The sequence below is a fragment of the Prionailurus viverrinus genome, chromosome C1 (assembly GCF_022837055.1).
Source record: "Prionailurus viverrinus isolate Anna chromosome C1, UM_Priviv_1.0, whole genome shotgun sequence".
NCBI classification, from domain to species: domain Eukaryota; kingdom Metazoa; phylum Chordata; class Mammalia; order Carnivora; family Felidae; genus Prionailurus; species Prionailurus viverrinus.
The window spans coordinates 184,015,113-184,036,968 of NC_062568.1; the positions used below are offsets into that span (position 1 = coordinate 184,015,113).

At 44.1% G+C, this 21,856-nt stretch overlaps 1 protein-coding gene across 16 annotated transcripts in view; it reads right to left on the reverse strand.

Moving 5' to 3' along the window:
* Positions 1-21,856, reverse strand: part of MACF1 (microtubule actin crosslinking factor 1) — a 331,328-nt gene that overhangs the window by 49,011 nt on the left and 260,461 nt on the right. For 15 of the 16 annotated variants that reach the window (XM_047871166.1, XM_047871165.1, XM_047871167.1 and 12 more), the window contains 3 exons: positions 3,327-3,488; positions 2,961-3,131; positions 2,161-2,327 (listed from right to left, as the gene is read on the reverse strand). In XM_047871166.1, coding sequence (XP_047727122.1) covers positions 2,161-2,327; positions 2,961-3,131; positions 3,327-3,488 — 500 coding nt within the window. Of the gene's footprint in view, positions 1-2,160; positions 2,328-2,960; positions 3,132-3,326; positions 3,489-9,817; positions 14,919-21,856 lie in introns of those variants that run through there. The other variant, XM_047871168.1, reaches the window with a different exon arrangement.

The following is a 21,856-nucleotide window of genomic DNA, read 5'->3' on the forward strand; positions in this document are numbered from 1 at the left end:
GAGCAAAAATAATTCAGCGGTATAAAAAAATCCAATATTAAAGAATCTAAATAAAAGTCTTTAGGATATCTGGAACAAATGAAGCTTCTCTTGGTATTTCTCTTTAAAATATTGACCCAGAAACTGTGTTAGGTTAGGAGGATGGAAGTGGGCAGAAGGAAAGAGTCATAAAAAGATACATTAGAAACAAATCAGCACTTTAATGAGCTTATGGGGCCTATGAAATAAGTATATAAAATAATGACAATACAAGGTACAAAGAATTACAGGAGTGAAGAGGAAAATGAAAGTATTCCATCCTTGGAGAATAAAGAAAAGTTTCATAGAAGAAGATAAACAGCATGCTTTCTGTCTCTTGTGTCACGGAAGACACAACACTATCAGTAAAGACACAGAATTAGGAACTGACAGAAGATACCTAAGTATATGGTATACTTTACCAATAATACGAGGAGGAGGAACGTGGAAACAGAAATGTAGATTAGGGCCAAATAACTGAAGGCTTCAAATATTGGGTTAAAGAGTTTAGATTTTGTTTTATAGGCAACAGGGAGTCATTAAATTTCTGAGCAAGGCAAAGGGGAAGCCTGAGGGTAAGTGGCCATAGAGTGATGAGTGATTAGTTCATTAGGAAACTACCTCACATTGAGGAGCCCAAGTCACGACCTGAGGCAGGTGAGTAGGAATTAGAGAAATGGATGAATAGAAAAGACACTAGAGAAGTAAAACGGACAGAATTTAGCATCCTGATAGATGTGGGACACAAAGGAGTGGGGGAGAAAGGGTAAAAAATGGGGTTAAGGTTTTAAACCCAGGTAACTGGAAGGCTAATGATACTATTAATGATTACGCCCAGGTAACTGGAAGGCTAATGGTACTATTAATGAAAATGGACAAAGAAAAAAAAGCAGTGCTATCTGTAAATAAAAATAAGTGTAATTTAAAAAAAATAAACTGAATTCTTTCATTTTTGTTTCTCCCACAAATATGGGGGACAATACTTTGCAACTCTGATAAGAAATCAGCACACTGTGGGCCAGTGTAGAAGAGGGAATTATGACAACTTCTGCTGGCTACCTAGAGAACTGAAAGGCTACAACCATAACTCATCACCTACACTACTCTCATAGAGATTTATAATTGGTGAGCATTTCTTTTTAAAACTGGGGACAGCATAAACTAAAAGACCTTCATGTGACATACTAAGCTGAAGTGATGCTGGGGTATAGCTATGGAGAGAGAAAGCACTTCCTCAGAGGAGAAAAGTATACTGCTTATTTTTGGCCACTTATTGAAGACTGGTCATGCACCTGTCTCTCTTTTTAATATTTTATTTTTATGTTTTTATTTTTTATTAAAAAATTTTTAAAAACTTTTACATTTATTCAGTTTTGAGAGACAGAGACAGAGCACAGTGGGGGAGGGGCAGAGAGAAAAGGAGACATAGAATCCGAAGCAGGCTCTAGGCTCTGAGCTGTCAGCACAGAACCTGACGTGGGGCTCGAACTCACAAACCGTGAGATCATGACCTGAGCCGAAGTCGGATGCTTAACTGACTGAGCCACCCTTATTTTTATGTTTTTAAAGTAGGCTCCACACGAACGTGAGGCTCGAACCCACGACTTCAAGATCAAGAGTTGTGTGCTCTCCCTACTGAGCCAACTAGGCGCCCCTATTCATGCATCATGTCCATATATTGAACAGAATCACAGACTAGGTCCTGGATGCAAAAACATCTAATATTGGGATAAGCTATCAGAAAAGAAATATGGTAAATTTCAATTCCAAGTACCAAAAGTATTATTTATAAATATGAAGGGGAAAAATCTGTTTCGAAAACTCAGAAAATAACTTGGCTGGATTGTAGGCGTCTGTGTCTGTCGGTTTGGAACCATGATTGTATCACAGCAGAACAGCAACACGGAGCAATGAATCTTCCAGTTCTGAGAAATTCATGGAGTAGCTGAGGCTCATTTCCTGAGAGCTACTGTGATTATGAGGATCATCTCCAAGAACGTATTCCTCTTCAAGATAAAAGCCATTACACACCTTCCAGAGCTCTCTATGACTCATCCAGGACCTTACAGAGCACTTCAAGTTAAAAACTGGACAAAAAAAAACCCTTGTCTGACCCATTCCTCAAAACCCCTCTGCCCTTACCTGGCTGCTGCCTTGTTGAGTAGTCCAGTCCATCTACTTTCAAGACCCTCCAACTGTGCAGTGATTTTCTCTCTATCAGCCAGCTCAGCAGACTGGGCTATTCTGCCTCCTTCTGCTTGAAGCATATCTACTGTGGCCTTTCGATCATCAAGGAGCCGCTGGAGCAACTAGTGCACACAGTGTTGAAGGAGAGTGAAAAGTGATAACACAATGTCACTTTGAAATCTGAAATAAGGAAGAAAATACAAGCGAAAGATCCCCAAACCCCCACCCCACCAAATCCTAAACTGAGTTGAATAATGGTAGCTTTTTTTTCATCCAGAGGCAAAAACGTGAGATGCAGCATAGCTCCTAGGACCAGCATAAACTTCACACTCTTACATTTTTAAATAGAGGGGTGACAGTCATTATGCGACTAATAGGGAACTTAGTTTGAATCAGGAGAAAAATGCACTAAAAGGGAAATTAAACCAAGCCAAAAATACAGACAGCACCTTATACATGACACACAACATTATTCAGAATATTGCTGACCCTGAAAACTCCAAGAACCTTGTAAGAAAAAGCTGTGCATGAAACACTGGAGTAGAATACACGAATAAATACACCGAACTACTGTTCGGTCCAATGTGTGCCACAGTAAATTGGTAGACTGAAGTAAGATGATGCAAATCAACTTTCACCTTTCTTTTCATGGATTCCTACTAAAACTCCTGAATATACTCCTAAATGAGAAGCCAATGTGTTGTCTGCCACTCCCTACGGCTGTTACAGTTCACTGTCCCAACATTCTCACTTACCTTCTGTTCTTGGATCTGTGCTTTCACCACTTTATACTCGGCAGATGGAGGTTTCTGATTGGCTATGAGCTCCTCAGTGTCTGCCAACCAGCTGAGCAATGGCTCCAAGGCATCTTGAAACTTCCCACAATGCAACAAAGCCTCCTGCAGTTGTGCAATTCTTTGTGCAACCTGTATCACAGATGCAGGGGCTCGTTGTGAGAGAGGAGAGAGCTTTTTAAATGACTACTGACCCCCCTTTCCTAATTATATTTTCCAACTGCTGAATCTGTATTTGTATTCAGGTTGCAGGGAAACCTACAATTGAGATGTGCCTTTCTAAGCCCTCCATTCCCAATGCACTAGAGTTAGCCCCTCGCCACTCGCCTTTTTGTTCAGTGTGTTCCATCGAGCGTTGATCTCTTCCATGTCATGTTCCAAACCCTGCACATCACAGTTTTTTCCGGCACTCTGAATCAACCCCTGGCCGAGTCCATTCACCTGCTGTAGCTTCATCTGAAGAGGATCCACCTGTTCTTTCTGAAACATCTAGATAATTACATGCCAAAGTTTTAATCTAAAGGTAGCAACCAGACCCTCTATACCACACAGTGACTGGTCATTCTTGGGAGATTTATGATTTAACAGAGGAGGAGCAGGAATAAAAAGAGAAAACAAGCCATTTGTATAGGGAACTATCAAGGAAACATGCGGTTTCATATTTCAGTACATCCTCATATGGACAATTACAGAGAGTTATGGCACTACTTAGAGGTCTTTAACCCAATGACTCATGGTTGGTTGGTTTCTGCTTGCTTAATTTTTAATGCAAAAAGCTACAGAGGATAGAGAAAAATCAGCCTCAAGATATCATAAAAGTGTGCTATCAATCCTAAAAGAGAAGAGTAATATCAAATGACTAGTATTTAAGATTAAAAATACCTTGGGGAATACCTTTAACTGACCACTGATATATGCAACATTCTTCTCTGACTAGGACTCATAATTCAATTAATTAAAACATATTAATGTTGTGAAAAACACCAACCTCACAGTTTAATCCCCCTGTGGTCACTTAATTCCACTCTGTTCCAGGGCCACAGACCACACACTGCTAATAATCTTGAGACAGTATTCCCGAGATTACAAAGGGAAACGGGCCAGTAATATTGGGAAATGTCCTTACCAACTTCATACTCTGAGATGCAGATATACAGAAAGTATTTTTAAAATTATAATACTGTCTACCCATGTTCACCATTAAACAATGGAATTTTAAAACAATGTGAATAAGTGTAACAAACAATGCATGTTTCTCTCCCCTGCAGTTAATAAGATCCATTATGACTTAGAAAGTTCTAAAAGGAAACAAAGAGAAGATAATACTTTGACACTGTAATGGTATTAAAGAAAAGAATGAAATAAATAATTGTCCCTAAGATCATATTTTTCTCAATTATCAGAGGATAAAATCAGCCACATTCCACACATTCCCCATAGATCCAATGTGGATTTATTTCTATTTTTTTTCTTCTATAAAATGTTCCTTCAGTTTCAGTGAGATAGGTGAGTCAATTAAAGACAAAGAATGACATAAAATGGAAGAGGACAAAAATGTAAAAGAAAGATATAAGTTTGGGTAAGATTAATTTTGACTTATATGAGACTATAGTTCACACTTGAAGCAGGAAACTTATTCTTGAAAGAATGGGTTATGATGGCTGGATAAGCGAGTCACCAGGGAGGAAAAGCCCCAGGGAACACTAAAAAAGGAAGGTTACAAAGGTAATTACCAGTGGGCTTCATTTTATACTATAATTTGATTACACCATATTTTGTTAGGCAACACTACAAGGCGGTTCAGCTAAAAATGACTGTTTCCCCAACAACAGGGTTCCCAGAAAAGGCAAGTGCTAGGATTCCATTTTCTACTAAAGATGTTTTTTCACTGCAGAAAAATCAAAGCAGAGGGGGGAAAAAACAACTCCCATGTTTTAAGTTGCTTGGGTTCAACAAAATGGTGGTTGGTGATAGGGTGTGGGGGTTAGAAAGGCAAAGAAAGCAGAAAACAAAAGGTAAGGAGGGAAGATGTCAAGCCCACACTGAAGAGCACCCTTTTATCCAGTAAGCAAGTCTTGTCTCATACTGTGGCATTTAAATTCTTTCTGTGCTTTCCAGTATGGTAGCCAGCAGCTACATAATGCTATTTAACTAAAAATTCAGTTCCTCAGCCACACTAGCCACATTTCATGTGGTCAACAGCCATGTGTGGCTAAGTGCCTACTGTACTGGGCAACACAGATAGAGAGTATCTCCATCTTGGCAAGAAGCTCTATTGGACAAGCCATATAAATGACATAGAAAAGTAAAATATATTTAAATAGCTTAGTAACCTCTTTCATATAATAGAATTAATTCTTTTTTAAGGAATTCCATTTACTTTGTCAATGAACATTTCCTATAGAAACATCAGGGATTCCTTCCTCCATTTCTCAACCTCCACTCTATGGATTAATTTGAGAGGGAATGGGTGTTTCATCTTTTTCCAGAGTTTTAAAAATCTATGAGAGTACCTCTAAATAAATACTAAGTATTTATTTTGAACACAAATTAACAGAATGTTAAAGTAAATTTAAAAACAGTTGCTCCCTTCTCTCAACTCCCAAATAAAGCTGTTCTGCAAAATCAGTGCTTTTAGATGCATTAAAATTCCTACTCCTCAGTATTTCAATGGGGCTGTGCCATGTTATTAACCAACCAGAGCTGGCAGATATTTCCCAGAGCAGAACACTAGCAAAAATTACTGCAAGAGTGTAAGACGCAACTGGGACATAAAACAGAAAATTTCCCAAAGAACTTCTTACAACAGTTTTATCTTTGGTAATACCACATTCTCCTAGTTTTTATCCTGCCTGATCCTTTTTTTTTTTTTTTTTTTTTTTAATTTCCTTTATTCTCTTCCTCCTTCTCTTCTAGAGAGATGTTAGTCTATGGGTGTGGGATCAGGGAAGGATGTCAGTTCTGGGCTCTCTTCTTGGCAATTCCATCCATTCCCACATCTTTAAATATTAACCATGATGCTTGTGGCTAAAATGTGTGTGTGTATGCCCATCCAAGTACTTTAATACTGGCATATGAATGAAATCACGGTACCTCAAAACTTCTCCCTTTCCTCTCCCCTAAAAACTGTTTTTATCTACATCAACAATTTACTACTGCCCCCATCTGCTCAGTTGTACAAACTAGAATCGAGAAGCCAACCCTGATAAACACCCCTTTCCTTCTCCCTCCTTCTCAACATAAAAGCCATTATCAGGTCTTGTTGATTCTACATCCAACACACCCACACACGTACGTATACATATATGTGTGTATATGTATACATACATACATGTGTGTATATACACACACACACATGCATACACACACACACACACACACACACACAAATATATATTGTATCCAACCATCTTCAAATCCAGTGACATCTCTCCAGTTCAAGCCATCTGGCCAACTGCAGTAACCTAGCAGGCCTTTCTACTGTCCTTGATCTCCTATAATGCACTCCACATACAGCAACCAGAGTGATTTGTTTTTGAAAACCATTCAGTGTTTTCTATATTTCATGCCAATCATAAGACAAACTAATAAAATATAAGACAAAATAAATCTGAGATTTATAAATCCCAACGTTGAGAATGTTTACTGTCTGCGCAGACTGGTTTGCTCTATCTTCAAGCTGCAAGTAATGTTTTAAAAATGTAAATGAAATCCTTTCGCTCCCCTACTTAAAATCTCTCAACAGCTTCTCATGGTTTTTAAAGTATAGATCCTTTTGAAAACTTCTTAGTCCCTGCATCATCTGGCCTCTTCCTACCTCCCCAGATTTACTTCAAGGCCCTCTTCCAGAACCCTTGCTTACTGTGGGCTAGCCACTTGGTCTTCTTAGAGTCCTAACATCCCAAAGTCTTCCCAGCTTCCATTTCCTTTACCTGGCATATTTTTCCCTCTGACTCTCTGCCTAAATAATTTCTAGGTATCCTTCAGGTTTCAGTTTTAAAATCCTTTCCCTGACACAATCAAAATGAAACATCCCTATTATGTATTACAGCCTTTATTTTTCATTCAAAACATTTGCTGTGATTTCTAACTACATATTTGTGTCTCTTTTTTTAAAGGTTCCCCCCCCCCGGTAATCTCTACACTCAGTGTGGGGCTCAAACCCACCACCCCGAGATCAAGAGTCACATGCTCTTCTGACTGAACCAGCCAGGCAACCCTGTATTTGTGTCTTTTTGCTCAATATTTGCCTCCATTACTGTAGCAGAAGTTCCACAAGGGGAGGGACTATGCCAATTCTATTCACTGCAGGAGCCCCAATACCTGGCACAGAGTAGGTACACAATAAATATTTATCCAGTGAATGAATGAATCCTTGTATAGAAATGGTATTAGGGAAGGCAAACAAATTTAGGAAGGTTCTGCTGATTAGCTGAGCATTCAAACACTGAACTAAGATTGTGAGGCTTCCCAACTTTTGCTGTAAAAGACTTTCTTGGCAATTTTGAATGTTATAGAACCCCTAGTTTTATACCAAAGATTTTTTTTTCTTCCATTGAACCAGTCTCTGGAAATAAAACTAAGGAAGTCTGCAAAAGAGAAAAGGGTTTAAATAACCACAGACTGCTCTCAGTGGGTCTGAATTCCACTATAGGGATAGTAAATAAGTTCTAGCATTTTGCTTCTTCCACCGAACTCTCTTGTTAATGCTATTAGAAAGTTTATATCTATTTTAACCATGTATACATGTGTATATTTGTATGTACACATACACACACACAGCGTTTAAACTACATTTCAGGTATGATCACTTACTGAGTTCTAAGTGTTTACGTATTAAAATGACAGGTTCAGTTGCCTCTAGGAACCATTTGGGAAGAAATGAAATCCATACATCTCTCATCTTGGAAAAACTTTTTCTCTCAATAATATTTCACTGGTCAGAAAAATCTGTATGCTCATGTTACCACTATAATATTTGTTTTGTTTCAATAAAAGTTTTCAAAATAGCCTCTCTACATTCTTATTGGTTAATGTCCCGGCTGGGGTGATGGTTTAGATTTCTTTTGTACACAAATGCAGGCATTTGCTTGCTTCCATAAAGTAACCATACTTCAAAGATGGACAACTGTACAGCTGGGCTACCACTGTCTTCTCCTGTTGTTTGTATCAGGCAGTATTTCATAAATGATTACCCCCCTGGAGCTGGAGGAAATCCTCAGAAATTACCTAGCCCCATTTACTCATTTTGTAGATGAGAATCTGAGACTGATATTAAGGGTTTCTCTGATTTTTTTTCCTTTAGGCAGATTTGATCAGCTCTTTACAAATTTAACACCTGTATTTCATTGATTATTGCTGTAGGCTTTATACAAAAAATATTCTGTTTAATCAAGAATGCCTGTGACTTTGGACAAGTTATTGGGATCCCAGTGTCAATTTCGAATTTAGTAAAACTCAGAAAAGGGAATCAGTCCAACAATCTGAAAGCTTGATGGGATGCTACCTTACAAAATAGGTGGTGAAGCCCAAGGTGGACACCACCACCACTCAGCTAAGCAGGGGATCTGTAGCAAAGTTGGCCACTTGTGGCCCGCAATCAAAATGACTTTTCATCGCTGGTAGCTGCAGATTTAACTGGTGCTCTAGCCGACAAAGCTGCCCTGAAAGGCTCTGCAATGGGGTGGATGTGAGAACCCATCTTTCTTGTAGCATCCACAGATATTCAGATGGATATCACTCATTCATTCAGTCTGTCACAGTGAATGCCTATTACAAGGCAGGCACGGTTTGGGGCCCTAGGGATGGTATAAAATCAAAACCACCTCTGTCTCTGTACTCAGTAATCCCTGGCTATATTAGATTAGATGAAACTTCCAATTCCTTCATTCCTTACCATTGCCCAAATGACACCGGGGCAGTGAACTGTAGAAAGCTGCCAATCTTAAAAGTCTTTGACTAGGACTGCTCAAGGATGTGAACACTGTTCCGGGTGGTTTCTAACACATTTCCGTTCTCTGACATTAAGAATTGCAGAACCATGGAGCTCAGACAGAATGCAGGAGGACATTCAGCCCACTTCATGGATCAGGAAACAAGAGGTCCAGGAAAAAGAGTGACTTGCTTCAGGACACAAAGTTTGACAAGATAGGTAAAATACCTCTATTTTTCATAAACCTTATTATGCCTTATTCTGGCTTTAAGAAACACACATTTGTATTAAAAAGCTGTTATTCACACATCTAGATACCACCTTCACCCAAACCGTTTTGGTGAATTCTTTCAACTAACCAGCACAGCTATGTGGGAGAGAAAGGGGGACGATATCAACAGTGATTTCCACGGGTTATCAGGTTATCCTCACAGGGTTCTGCCTTAACAAATGCGCAAACTAGAGACTCAGGACATCTAACTAATTTGCCAAGTGGCTAACTATCTCAGGTGTCTCTCCAAAGCCCTCACCCCCACTCCTCCCTCACTGCTGACATCACTTATTAAAGAGCAGCCTCTTGATTTAGGACAGAACATGGTCACTGTAATCTTCAAAAGCAGAATCATCTGTTCCAGCTAATAATCTTTTCCAAAATGCAAACCAACAACTATTGGGCTCAGTTTATAAATACAAATTGTAAAGTTTTTCACCAAATGAAAGTAAGACATATTTTGTGCATAAATGCAACAGAAAGACCAGAATAGTCCAGTGCCCCAAAGAGAACCAAAGAAAGGATTATCTGTGCCCTTTCTAATCACTACCAAGGGAACTTGCACATCTCACTTTACTCCCCAGATCCTTTCCCAACAAAATGAGCAACAATTACCTCATTTGAATTTAATTCATCAGTTGCAGCCAGAGGCACTTTCCCATGCAGCACTGTGCCAGTCACCTCTTTTATTTCAAATCCTGAGGACTCAAGGTCCCCCTTAATCCACATTCTAGCAGGGGAAGCCTCTTCTAGAACAGGAGTTCCTTCTTCTGAGATAGGCCCAGAATCAGTGTGGGCAGTATCTCCCAGGAGGGGTGCACCAGCAAGGAACATTTCCTCAGGCAGTGCAGTAGCTGGGGCTGCAGGCTCCTCCGGGGTGGGCACTCTATCAGCTGGGGCTGTAGGCTCCTCTGGGGTGGGCACTCTATCAGCTGGGGCTGCAGGCTCCTCTGGGGTGGGCACTCTATCAGCTAGGGCTATAGGCTCCTCCGGGGTGGGCACTCTATCATCTGGGGCTGCAGGCTCCTCTGGGGTGGGCACTCTATCAGTTGGGGCTGCAGGCTCCTCCGGGGTGGGTACTGCAGCAGCTGGGCCTGCAGGCTCCTCCGGGGTGGGCACTGCAGCAGCTGGAGTGGCAGGCTCCTCTGGGGTGGGCACTGCAGCAGCTGGGGCTGCAGGCTCCTCCAGGGTGGGCACTCTATCAGCTGGGGCTGCAGGCTCCTCTGGGGTGGGCACTCTATCAGCTAGGGCTATAGGCTCCTCCGGGGTGGGCACTCTATCATCTGGGGCTGCAGGCTCCTCTGGGGTGGGCACTCTATCAGTTGGGGCTGCAGGCTCCTCCGGGGTGGGTACTGCAGCAGCTGGGCCTGCAGGCTCCTCTGGGGTGGGCACTGCAGCAGCTGGAGTGGCAGGACCCTCTCGGGTGGGCACTGCAGCAGCTGGAGTGGCAGGCTCCTCTGGGGTGGGCACTGCAGCAGCTGGGGCTGCAGGCTCCTCCAGGGTGGACACTGCAGCAGCTGAGATGGCAGAATCCCCCAGGGCAGGCACTCTATCAGCTGGAGCAGCAGGCTCCTCCGTGGTGGGCACTCTATCAGCTGGGGCTGCAGGCTCCTCCGGGGTGGGCACTGCAGCAGCTGGGGCTGCGGGTGCCTCTGGGATGGTCACTCTAACAGCAGGGGTGGCAGGCTCCTCCGAGGTGGGCACTCGATCAGCTGGGTTAATAGGCTCCTCTGGAGCAGGCACTGCAGAAGCTGGGGTGACAGATCCCTCTGGAATATCATCTCTCGTGGTAGCCACTGCAACGGCTGGGGGAGCAGCCAGGATGTCCTCCTCTGTGGTGGCCACTGAAACAACTAGGACATGTGCCTCTGTGGTGGCCACTGAATCAACTGGTGTGTCCACCTGTGGGGCAGGCGCTGCAGCAGCTGGGATGTCTGCCTCTGGGAGGAGCGCTGCAGCATCTAGGGCACCATCTTCTGCAGTGGGCACTGAGGCAGCGGTGACAGGCTTCTGTGGGATGGGTGTCCATCCCTCCAAAACTGGTTCAGTACTACTAACCTTGGTAATTTGCTCCTCTAGAAAGAGATTTAGCAGTGAATCTGAATCTCTCATTTCTGTCTCCCCTCCCTCTGATGATGCCACAGTCAGCTTGGGCTTTGTCTCATTCACAGTTTCCAAGCCATCTCTGCTAGGTCTTGGTCCTTCAACCAGCAGGGGCAGATTCAGACCATCTGACTCTGTGCACTTCCTCTGGAGAGCTTGGAAGATCTGCCCTGTGAAGGCTCTGTGAAAATGTGCTGGGGCTTGGTCCTCCGAAAGCTTGGCTTCATTACCCAGCTCTTGCACCTCACCATCCGCATCCCAAACTTTCTCCTTGGACAATTCATAAGGGTCCACGGTTCCCAAGGAAGCCAGATTGTTACTTTCTTGATTAATAGCTCCTTTTTCACTTTCCAAATGAATCTCATCTGTTCGTAAATATGAATCATGCGATAACACCTCTACTTCAGATACTGAGGTAACATCTGTTAGTTCATAGCTAAAAGCACAACTGAGGGGGACCCTCTCAACACACTCCTCAAAATTCCCCTCAGTGTGACCGCAGTCTACCTGGGACAGATTGCCATTTTCTTTGGCCAGCTCAGCTACAAAGCCTAGTAAGTCTTCTGGATGAGAAGCCCTATGATCAGAGTTGGGCAATCCTCCTGGGTCCAGCTTTCCCAGAGACTCCAGATCTCCTGGGTTTCTGAACTTAAATTCCCCTGCAGTCTTGGGGCTAGAAGGCACTTTGTCATGCTCCTCCTCACTAACAGTGGAAGTGTCTCCCACGGTATCAGAGTGGGCAATAAGTTCCACAGCATTAGGCACCTGAGAAGAATCCAGGGCATTAAAATATTCACAATCCAATCCAGTATCAGAGTCTTTCACCCTCACATTTAAAAGGCCTATGTGTTCCTCTTCTAAGTCAGTCCCTGGAAAATGACTAATTACAAGTGAATTTTCTGCATCCTGGGATGGGGCCAGCCCTTCAGAAGAGGCTTGCTTCTCCAGTTCAACTAGAGGAGTTACTCCTTCTTCACATAAACACTCTTTTTCAAGTTCAAGAAACATCTGCACTGAATCTGTGTCAGAGAGCTGCTCTGAATCAATAGGACCAACAGTATATTCTAAATCAGAAACAAGACCCTCCAGCCCCTGAGCAGTTCTATTTGTCAGCTCACGTACAGCACTCTCACCTGTGAAAACACAACTGTAATCAAGAGGTGTATCCTTGAGAACAGAAGCCAAATGTTTCTTAGCCGGCTGTAGGTCATCAGAGCAAACTTGACTGAGAGCTAGGTGGTCAAAAGTCCTTATGACAGCAGCTGAACAATCCGCTCCATCCTCTGCCACCGCTACAGTGTTTGCTTGTTCTTTTTCTTCAAAAATATCTGCCAGGCTGTTCTTTTTCTCATCTGCCATTAGAAAAGTCTTTCCTCTCTCTGACAGTTTCTCTTCCTCCCACTCCTCCTCAGCTTCCATCATTATCCATCGCTCATCCTCCTCAAACTTTAGCTCAGACTCTGTTTTCTCTCTCAGGCTGGGAGTTATGAGAAAATGCAATCCTGGATCCAACAGCTCCTCACTCAGGCAAGGGGAAAGAGGTGGCATTTCCACAGTGCAAGCTGTGTCCCCAAGGGGGTGCTGCTTCTCAATGAAGGCTCCCTTAGCTAAACTTTTCATGGCTCTGGGCCAGGTTGCACTTGAGAATCTGTGTTCCTGCATTACATCTGTGTTACCACTTGCTGCTGCAGCTTCTGGTTCTAGAGGCTGGAATTCACGGGGAGAGTGCTCACTGGGCGGCTGCAATCTGAAGTCTTGGCACTCTCCACTTAAGTTTTTCAAATCCTGCACTTCTGGAATATCTATGGATTTGGACACATGTTCCAGAGTCACTGACTCTGACTGAGGTTCCCTGTTGTCCAAATGACCAGAACTTTCTGTCAATGCGGAACTGGATTCCTTCTTCTCTTGCAAGGAAGGATTTGAAGCACCGGCTTCTGAAACCTCACTGAGAGAAGCTTCCATCCTTTCTGCAAATTCTGGGAAATTGGGTGGCATGAAAGACTTCCATGATCTCCTGTTAACATTATCTTTGCGTTCTGCATTTGGTCGCCTTCTGGGTGGAACAGGTGCTGACTTCTGCACATCACTGGTTAACTTTAGTGCATCAAATATTATTCTCTCATCCAGCTTTTTGCCTTCTGGTGCTCTCGATTCAAAAACATTAGATGCTGCTCCTAAGGTACCATTACTGGATATAGTACTTCCTTCCATCTTTTCCATGGTGCTTTTTGAAGTCTGATTAAGCTTTGACCCCTGGTCAATTTGTTCATTTATTCTCATTGTATCATATATAGATCTCTGTGGAACATAACAATCCTCTATATAGCCATCCTCTTCCTCTCCTTTCCCCAGGCAGGTGGGGTTCTGCCTTAAACAGTCTGGCCTGCTGAGTGGCTTACCCATACTTTTTCAATCAAGATGAAACATCAATCTTTTAAAAGTTTTTCACAGGTTACCCAAAAATGCATTCTGCAGAAGTTAAAAATCCTTTTACCAGTTCACAACCCAGGACCACCAACTGGATCTGCCCTCCAAAAAAGCCTGCAAGTCCAACTCTGAAACCATTCTGGGAGCTTCTAAGTGGAACAGTTTTTCCCTCACAGGCTAACAGCCTCATAGTTGCAGACAGATAAGCAGTATAATTTAATCAACAAATATAAAATAATTCCTTGTATGGCTTCTCTTGTGTGTGTTTTTAAGAGCACCGCTCTAATTCAGTCAGTAAAAAAAAAAAAAAAAAAAAAAATCAAATCATTTGATATTGCCCAGTCTTATTCAATACCTAGTTCCACTCACTTCTCACCCAGAGTTAGAAGCTTTATACCGACTGTGTCCCTTAGTAACAATGGCACAGCCTTCCCAGTCTTCAAGTATGGCCCAAGCTCCTAAGAATTCCTTTCATTTTATCCTCAGTTCCAGTCCTGGAGAGTCCAGCTGGTCTGAATTAGCCATTCGTCCTCCCTAGTTCGGGTGTTTGCATTTGAACTGGGCTGGTCGGCGGATATTCCTGCAACTTTAAACACAGGAAGTCCTTCATTCGGGGCCAGCTTGGGGCTTCCTGTCTCCAAAACATCATGGCATTGTTGTGGCTCCCAGAACAGCCCTGCGCTGTGGCCGCAAAACAAGGCGAGTGGAGCCCGGCGCCGGGCCTTTGAAAGGCCGGCAGGCTGCAGCGGCGGCCGAGGGCCGGTCGAAAGGCTCTCTCAGCGCGGCCCGCTCCCCCGCGCCATGCCGCGCGCCCTGAGGGCCAGGGTTGCCTCACCGCAGGCTGGCAGGTGGCTCCGGGCCGCGCCGGCCTCCAGTCCCGCGCTCAGGAAGTTAGTTTGTCCCTCCGGCAGCTGAGTCCCGCGTGCTGTGGGCGCCGCCTCCCCCGCCGCCGCCAGTCCCCGGCCCGCAGCCGCCGCGCCGTGGGCTGCATGTCAAGCAGCCGCCTCTATTCTCCGCCACCGCCGGCCCCGCGGCCCCGCCGTTCTCCCCGCCCGCAGCTGTCACGGTCCCGGCATGCAAAACTTCTGGCTGGGAACAAAAGGCTCCGCTCGGGCCGGGCGGGGGCGAGCCCTCCTCCCCCTCGCCGCGCGGCCCGCTCACCCGCCGCTCGCTGCAAGTGCTGGGCTGGCGAGCGGCTCTCCTCCCCCTTCCCCGCGCCGCCGCGCCGCGCCGCCCCGCCCGGGCAGCCCCCCTGGAAGCCCGGGAGCGCGACGCGGAGAGCCAAGGGGAGGAGGGCGGAGGCGGAGCCGCGGCGGGGGCAGGGAAAAGGAGCGACCCGAGCGGAGGAGGAGGGTGCGGCGGAGAGGATTGGAGGCCGAGGCGGCGGGGGCGGGGCTTCCGCGCGGTTCAGGGCCTGGGAGCCCCGGCGCCAGCCGCTCGGCTCACCAAGCCCACGCCCACCGCGCCCCAGGGCCCGAGGGAGAGCCCCGCCCCCCCGAGAGGGCGAGAGGAGGGGGGCGGCACCCGCGCGAGGCTCGGCAGCGCAGCGCAAATCCCCTGACAAAGGAAAGCCCCGCCCTCCACCCGCTGGCCCGACCCCCCTGCCACCCCCGCCGCGTCCGGACCCGCCGGGCTCCGAGCCCAGCCCAAGGGCGAGCGAACCTAGAAGGGACGCCCCGCCTCCCCCAGCCAGCGGGTTCTGGCAGGGGCCACTCGGGGCCCCATCTGCCCGCGGGGTCGTGCCGGCTGCGGCGGGCGGCACGCATCGCTCTCGGCTCCAGCTCTATCACCAAAGGCTGTCCTGGTCCCTCCAATGTCACCTTTAGCGCGCCCCTGCAGGGCCCAACAACACTCTGGCCTTAAACCCGGCACTTTCTGGGTGTCCGAACGTATTCTCTTAGGCCCAGAGGCCAAGTTATTGGATGAACTCTAGGCACCTTCTCTTTCCTTCTCCTGTACATCAGGTCTTGGTCCATCCTCCCACCAGAATTTATCTGCCCGCAGACATGAGAGGTGGCAAGGACTGAGGAAGGAGGGCAGAGGTGGGGCGGTGGAGATGCCGGCAGCAGAGACCCACGCCCTAACACCTGGGCTCCTTTATTGCGGCGCACATCCAAGGAAACCTGAGCCTCCCTGGGGCCAGCTCAAAGGCATGCGTCTGTATTTCAAGTCTCAAAACGGAAAATACGGGAGAAAGGTGGCCCACAATCCTGTCCACAGCTTTTTGGCTTTTACAAAAGCCATCTGATCACCTGGTGACTGTTAAACCAGTTAAGTACAAAGGGCAACCCAGGAAACTGTCCAACAGAGACAGCTGCATTTCTCAAGGAGTACAATACTCTGCTCCCTTTGTGATGGTCATTTTCGTATTTTATGAAGGAAAAACAACAAAGTCTATTAAAATTTCTGAATCTCTGTTGAACCATGTGGTCAATATAGATGGTAAAACTTATGGAAAAGTTATTTCTATCCTTGACACAAAAAATGAGTGAAGCCAATAGTTGGCATGTGGAGATCTGGCAGTGAAACCCTGAGCTGAGCCTTAGGCTTAACTCAGGGAGCCAGAGAGGTCCTTGGCAAAAATGAGGTGTGGGCTGAAGCCTGTGATCTGAATTAAGCAACTAAAGGGGCGCCTGCCTGGCTCAGTCGGTAGAGCAGTCATGCGGCCCTTGATCTCAGGGTCGTGAGTTCAAGCCTTACGTTGGGAGTGAGGCTACTTAAAAAAAAAAAAAAATTAAGCAACTAAAATAGACCGTTCACTGGCAAAATGTGTTACACTTCATTTCTCACTTTAAAAGAGGCTGCTGATCAATTCTGCCCTCTCAAATCCAAAAGACTATCTCCCTATCTGTAAACTGTAGACTAGATTGTGTCTTGATAGCCTAACCTTTTCTTTAGTTTTAAAAGTTTTAAAGAAGCTGCCCTAGAATCCTGAGTCTTCCTGGTCCTATACTACAAGACACTAGAAACCTTGTCCTCTTTCTACAAACAGTAGAAAGAACCAAGAATGGATGGCCTAGAGAAGGTTCCAGGCAATATGATCAGTGTGAAATATCTGAGGGCTGGGATGTGGGAGGAAGGAGGCTTGTTTTGGATGGCTCCTTAAATTGGCACACTAAGATCCAAGGGCAGATTTTGAACCAACAAAAAGCTTTCTCACAGCTATTCAAAGAATAGAGTGTCTGCTAAAGTGAGGACTTTCCTGACCCTGGAGGTATTTGAGCAGAAATTCAAGCAATCACTTGGCAAGGATTTAGGGAAACAGATTTACAAATCCTCTATCAGTTTGTTCAGGATGAATTTTAAGGTCCTTTCTAATTATGACACACTGTGATTCTAAGGTTTGATCAGCTTACAGATCTGGTACTTAACATTTCAGGGAATCTGGGTCTTAATTTTTCTGTTAATTATTCAGTACAACTGGAAAAACCCAGGGAAGGCAAGATCAGTTTCACTAGCAAGTCTCCCTGGCCAAATACACTCACTTAAGTGTTCAGATATCGTAACAGACTGTTTAGTGTGCCAGGGCCCCTCTGGTTGGAAGAATCTGAGGAATTCTGGCTCTCAACTAGGGTGGGTGGTTATTCCATTATAAAGAATGATCTTGATGTGGAATCACAAACTTCATGGCCAGAAATTCCTTTCCTGTTTCCTCACCAAGTCAGGTGCCAACCAATTCAGTCTTTACTAAATCCCCTCCCCCCACACCTATCTATCTACCTTATTCTCATTATTCTCATCAAATGCTCCATGTTATAATGTAAATAAGCAGAGCATTTTAACAACTATGAAGTTCAAATTTAAGGTATTTATTGGCTTAAGTTATACCCTCTGACTAAAGTGTTAGAGATTATAAATTTCCCCAAAGTTCAAACACACTCTTATAGAAAGGATTACATAAAATTGTCCAATTCTCTCCCCAACTACAAAAAAAAAAAAAAAAAAAAGCCGCCAGAGAGTGCTATCTGAATGCTTTGCTCCTTTTTTTATCGTTAGCATGTGTTTAGGAAGAAATCAAGACAAGGAAGCACAGGGCTCTTTCCTCCATGTCTTTTTTTTTTTTTTTATCTGTTCATGAGTTTCTCTTTAGTTTTGGTATGTGGAACTCTGCCAATAGCCATCTCAGTGACTGAAATAAATACCTGATATAGCTTTCAGCCTCTTGTTACCCTGATAGCTCCAACAAAAAAAGCATCTGTTCATTTCACTTGCTGTGTGTAAACTTTTTAAAAGACAAGAACAGAGAGCTCCAGAGAACCTCTTTGGATGCTTCCCCTACTCCTGTAACCACAAATATATGTGCTGAAGCCAAATTTCAAATTAGTTTCCAGTTAGTTGATTACAGAGTTCAAAGAATTCTCTACTTATTTTGAAATTCCTAAGAACGAAATTTGGTATCAGGTTTTCTTTCAGTGAACTTAGAAGAAAGAACAATCCTGGCCCTTCCTGCTGTCTTCCTAATTAAAGACAGCTGGGTGGAGTCTCCTCACACCCTAACACTGCTCTCTTTCCAAGTTTTGAACCTTGCATTTTGCCTTTGCTCTAGTCTTTTTTTTCTCTTTTTGAGAGAGAGAGAGAGAGAGAGAGAGAGAGAGAGAGAGAGAGGAAAGAGGGCGAGCTGGGGAGAGGGGCAGAGAGGTAGACAGAGAGAATCCTAAGCAGACTTCATGCTCAACATGGAGCCCGATGTGGGGCTCAATCCTGGGATCATGACCCGAGCCAAAATCAGGAAGGAGTCAGTCGCTCAATGGACTGAACCACCCTGGTAGCCCACCTTTGCTCCACTCTTAAACTACCAGCCTCCTAGGACAATCTGGAGACCCCAGATCCATACTTCCTCAGATTCTTCAGTGCCTTTTCATATGCCTCTCTCTCTCAGAGGATTAGTTCTGATTAGAGGAGGATACAGAAGGCTGGTTACATCTTGCACATTTTAAATCTACAAAATGCCTTTCATCTTAGGCTCACTAGACTTTACAAGCATTTATTTAGTGGCAAGTGGAAACTCCACAGTATTAGTCTGTACCTGTTGGGCATCAGTAACTACCATTCTAAGGTGTTTTTATAATACAAAGATGGCTACAGAGTGGCTCATTAAGCAATAAAGCATGATGTGAAGCTTGTTTTAAATGGGATACTAAGGATTTTGAGGCTCTGTGAGCTCGCATGTATTGCCAAACCCATGAGAAAACTTTCCACACACTCTGCAGGAACTCTCATGACCCTGGTAAGCTCTTTCCTGCTTGCAGACTTCCCAAAAGACAGTGTATCAATCTCTCTTTTAGCCACTCATCGAGGTAGTAATGACAAAAGCATGGGGCTCTGCAAGTTAGAAAAGACCAGACAGAAGTGTGGAAGAAAGGAAGGCAGGGGGAATCAGGTAAAGCTTTATGGAATCACATTTACTCACTAGGATGTGAATATGCAGAGATTGTGAAGACAAGATTTCTAAGTGAAAGCCTAGAGGCAGAGACCCCAAAAGAAGCAAACTCACGGTAAGCATGGCTTAAGTACAGGGTGTATGAGAGGTAAGAGTGGTAAGTAGCTCAAGGCCAGTTCAGCAAGGCTCCTGAATGCCAAGCATGGATTTATGCTTTATTCAGAAAACATTTATGACATTGAGATTTACTTATGTAAACTTATCAGGGGATCATGAAAGTTACTGAGTGGTGTGTGGAAAGTTTCCTAAGAATTTCGGACTGGGTGCTCATTAAAATGCCATTTAATAACTTAATATTATCTCATTTTAAAAATACAAATTCTTTTTTTTTTTTTTTTTAATTTTTTTTTTTCAACGTTTTTTATTTATTTTGGGACAGAGAGAGACAGAGCATGAACGGGGGAGGGGCAGAGAGAGAGGGAGACACAGAATCGGAAACAGGCTCCAGGCTCTGAGCCATCAGGCCAGAGCCCGACGCGGGGCTCGAACTCACGGACCGCGAGATCGTGACCTGGCTGAAGTCGGACGCTTAACCGACTGCGCCACCCAGGCGCCCCTAAAAATACAAATTCTTAATTTTTTATAAATGAAACTTGAGGTGGTAAACTTACTTGTCCAAAGTAGCATAGTATTGAATACCTGGGCACTTAAGATTTGAGCTTGTAGCTGATGATACTGCATTGGTCTATGTGCAGAATAAACTGTAGATACAGGAGATTGAAGGTAGAGCCATCAGGAGGGCTTTATAGTTTAGTCAAGAGGTAATAAAGGTCTGAACTTGTGAAAATGAGGAAGGGAGCTGTGAAAGAAATCACAGAGGCAGAATATTTGAACTTCACAACTGACCATATAGAAGGTAGAGGTTAAGGGGGAAATAAACATAAGATAATGCCGTAGCACTACTCTTAAATTACTGAGGGCATAATAGTCCTATAAAACAAAGCAGAGAGGAAGAAACTATTTGAAGAAGTTAACATTCAATTTAGGGTACATTGAATGTGAAGTACTCAAAGGCAACCTATGTGGAGGTATCCAGAAAGGCCCTTCACACAAAAAATTGAGGTTTGGGGATAAAGATACAGATCTGGAACCTTTCTCCCACAGATGAGTGAGGGGGTGCACATCTAGGGGTTAACAGTGTAGAAAAAGGGAAGAGGGTAGATGACAGAATTTTAAGAACCACATATTTGGGAAGTACAAGGACAAACTAAAAAAGAAAGCAGAATGGCAGCTAGAGAAGAGAATGGAGAGAGTACAATGTCAGGAAAGAAAAGAAGCTATGATGTTAAATGCCGCATAACAGAGGAGGATGATGAGTTAGACTTGGCAACTAGGACATCAGCGATTACTTCTAAGCGAACAGTTTCAGTGCTGTGATGGGGGCTGGATCACATTAGGGGATTAAGGATAAGCAGTGATGAGAAAGTATTCATCCTCCCTTCTTCTTGAGACTGTTCTTTTGGCTTCCATGGCACTGTGCTATTCTGATGCTGTCTTTTTAGGCAGTACTTCTTTGTCCCTTGGGTTTCTCATCTGCCCTCTTAAGGCAAGTAATTTCATAAGATGTATCCTTGATTCTTCTTCATTTGTTCAGTATTTACAGGCGTCTACTATGTGCTCTAAATTATGCCAGGCACTAAAGGAGAGAGTGATGAGGAAGATGTGGTCAGGAGCCTACATTCCAGTGGGGGGGGGGGGGTGCGGGGGTGGGAGGGGGGTTGGGTGACATTCATTTTAATTCACTTGTAAGAAGCACTCTGAAAGAAAAGTGAGCAGTACTATGACAGCACCAGTCAAGGGGGCCCGATGTGGCCTGCAGGTTTAGGAAAGGCTTTCCTGAGAAAGTGACCACGTAGGCTTTCATTTGGGACCGAGAGCAGTCTTTCCTGTTCCAGGTTTGCATGACTTCACAACTTTCACATATGAACAACTTCACAAAATTGCTTGGTTATTTCTATGAAACAGGTCCTTGGGGGTGAATTGTCAAGAAATCTTGCTATAGGGGTCCTTTCTCCAATATTAGAAAAAGAGGTAGGATAAATAATACAGAGGGAAGAGATTTATGAAAACTGTCTCTTTCATTTTGTTACTAAAGCAATTCTTACCATCAATCAACAAACAACCACATTAGGTTTGCATGTAAAGAACTGGACCCAAATCAGAGCTTTTCTTTTGGGAATGAACTGCAAGATGACAGAGATATTAAATGGGTCACTTAGATAGATGCAATGAATTCAAGCTGGAGGAGGCCTCATAGAAGTTCAATTTCTTTGAATTCTTAGCTTCTTCTTCTTCCCTTAACTCATATATACATATAACTGAATATTAAAAACATGTCTGCGGAAACTATGAAGAATTAAAGCTTTTCTGTAAAACTATCTGGATCTGGTGTATACACTTGGCAGAGAGATTAATTATATCTCTGTTTTTTAAGCTGCTTTCCTCTGAAATTAAGCTGATACCTTTTCTCCTCACACCTCAATGTTTTAATTAAAGATTGATTAATATTAAGAGGCGTAGCTTCCAAAGATGCTGACTTGGTAGTTGCCATTGTATGGCAACAAGGGAAGATAACATGGTCTATGTTAAAAGCTAATTAGGCCAAGGACCCTGTTATCATTAAAGCTGATCTGATGGGCAACTCTGAGCTACTGAGGAAGTCACTGAGCTGGTAATGGCTT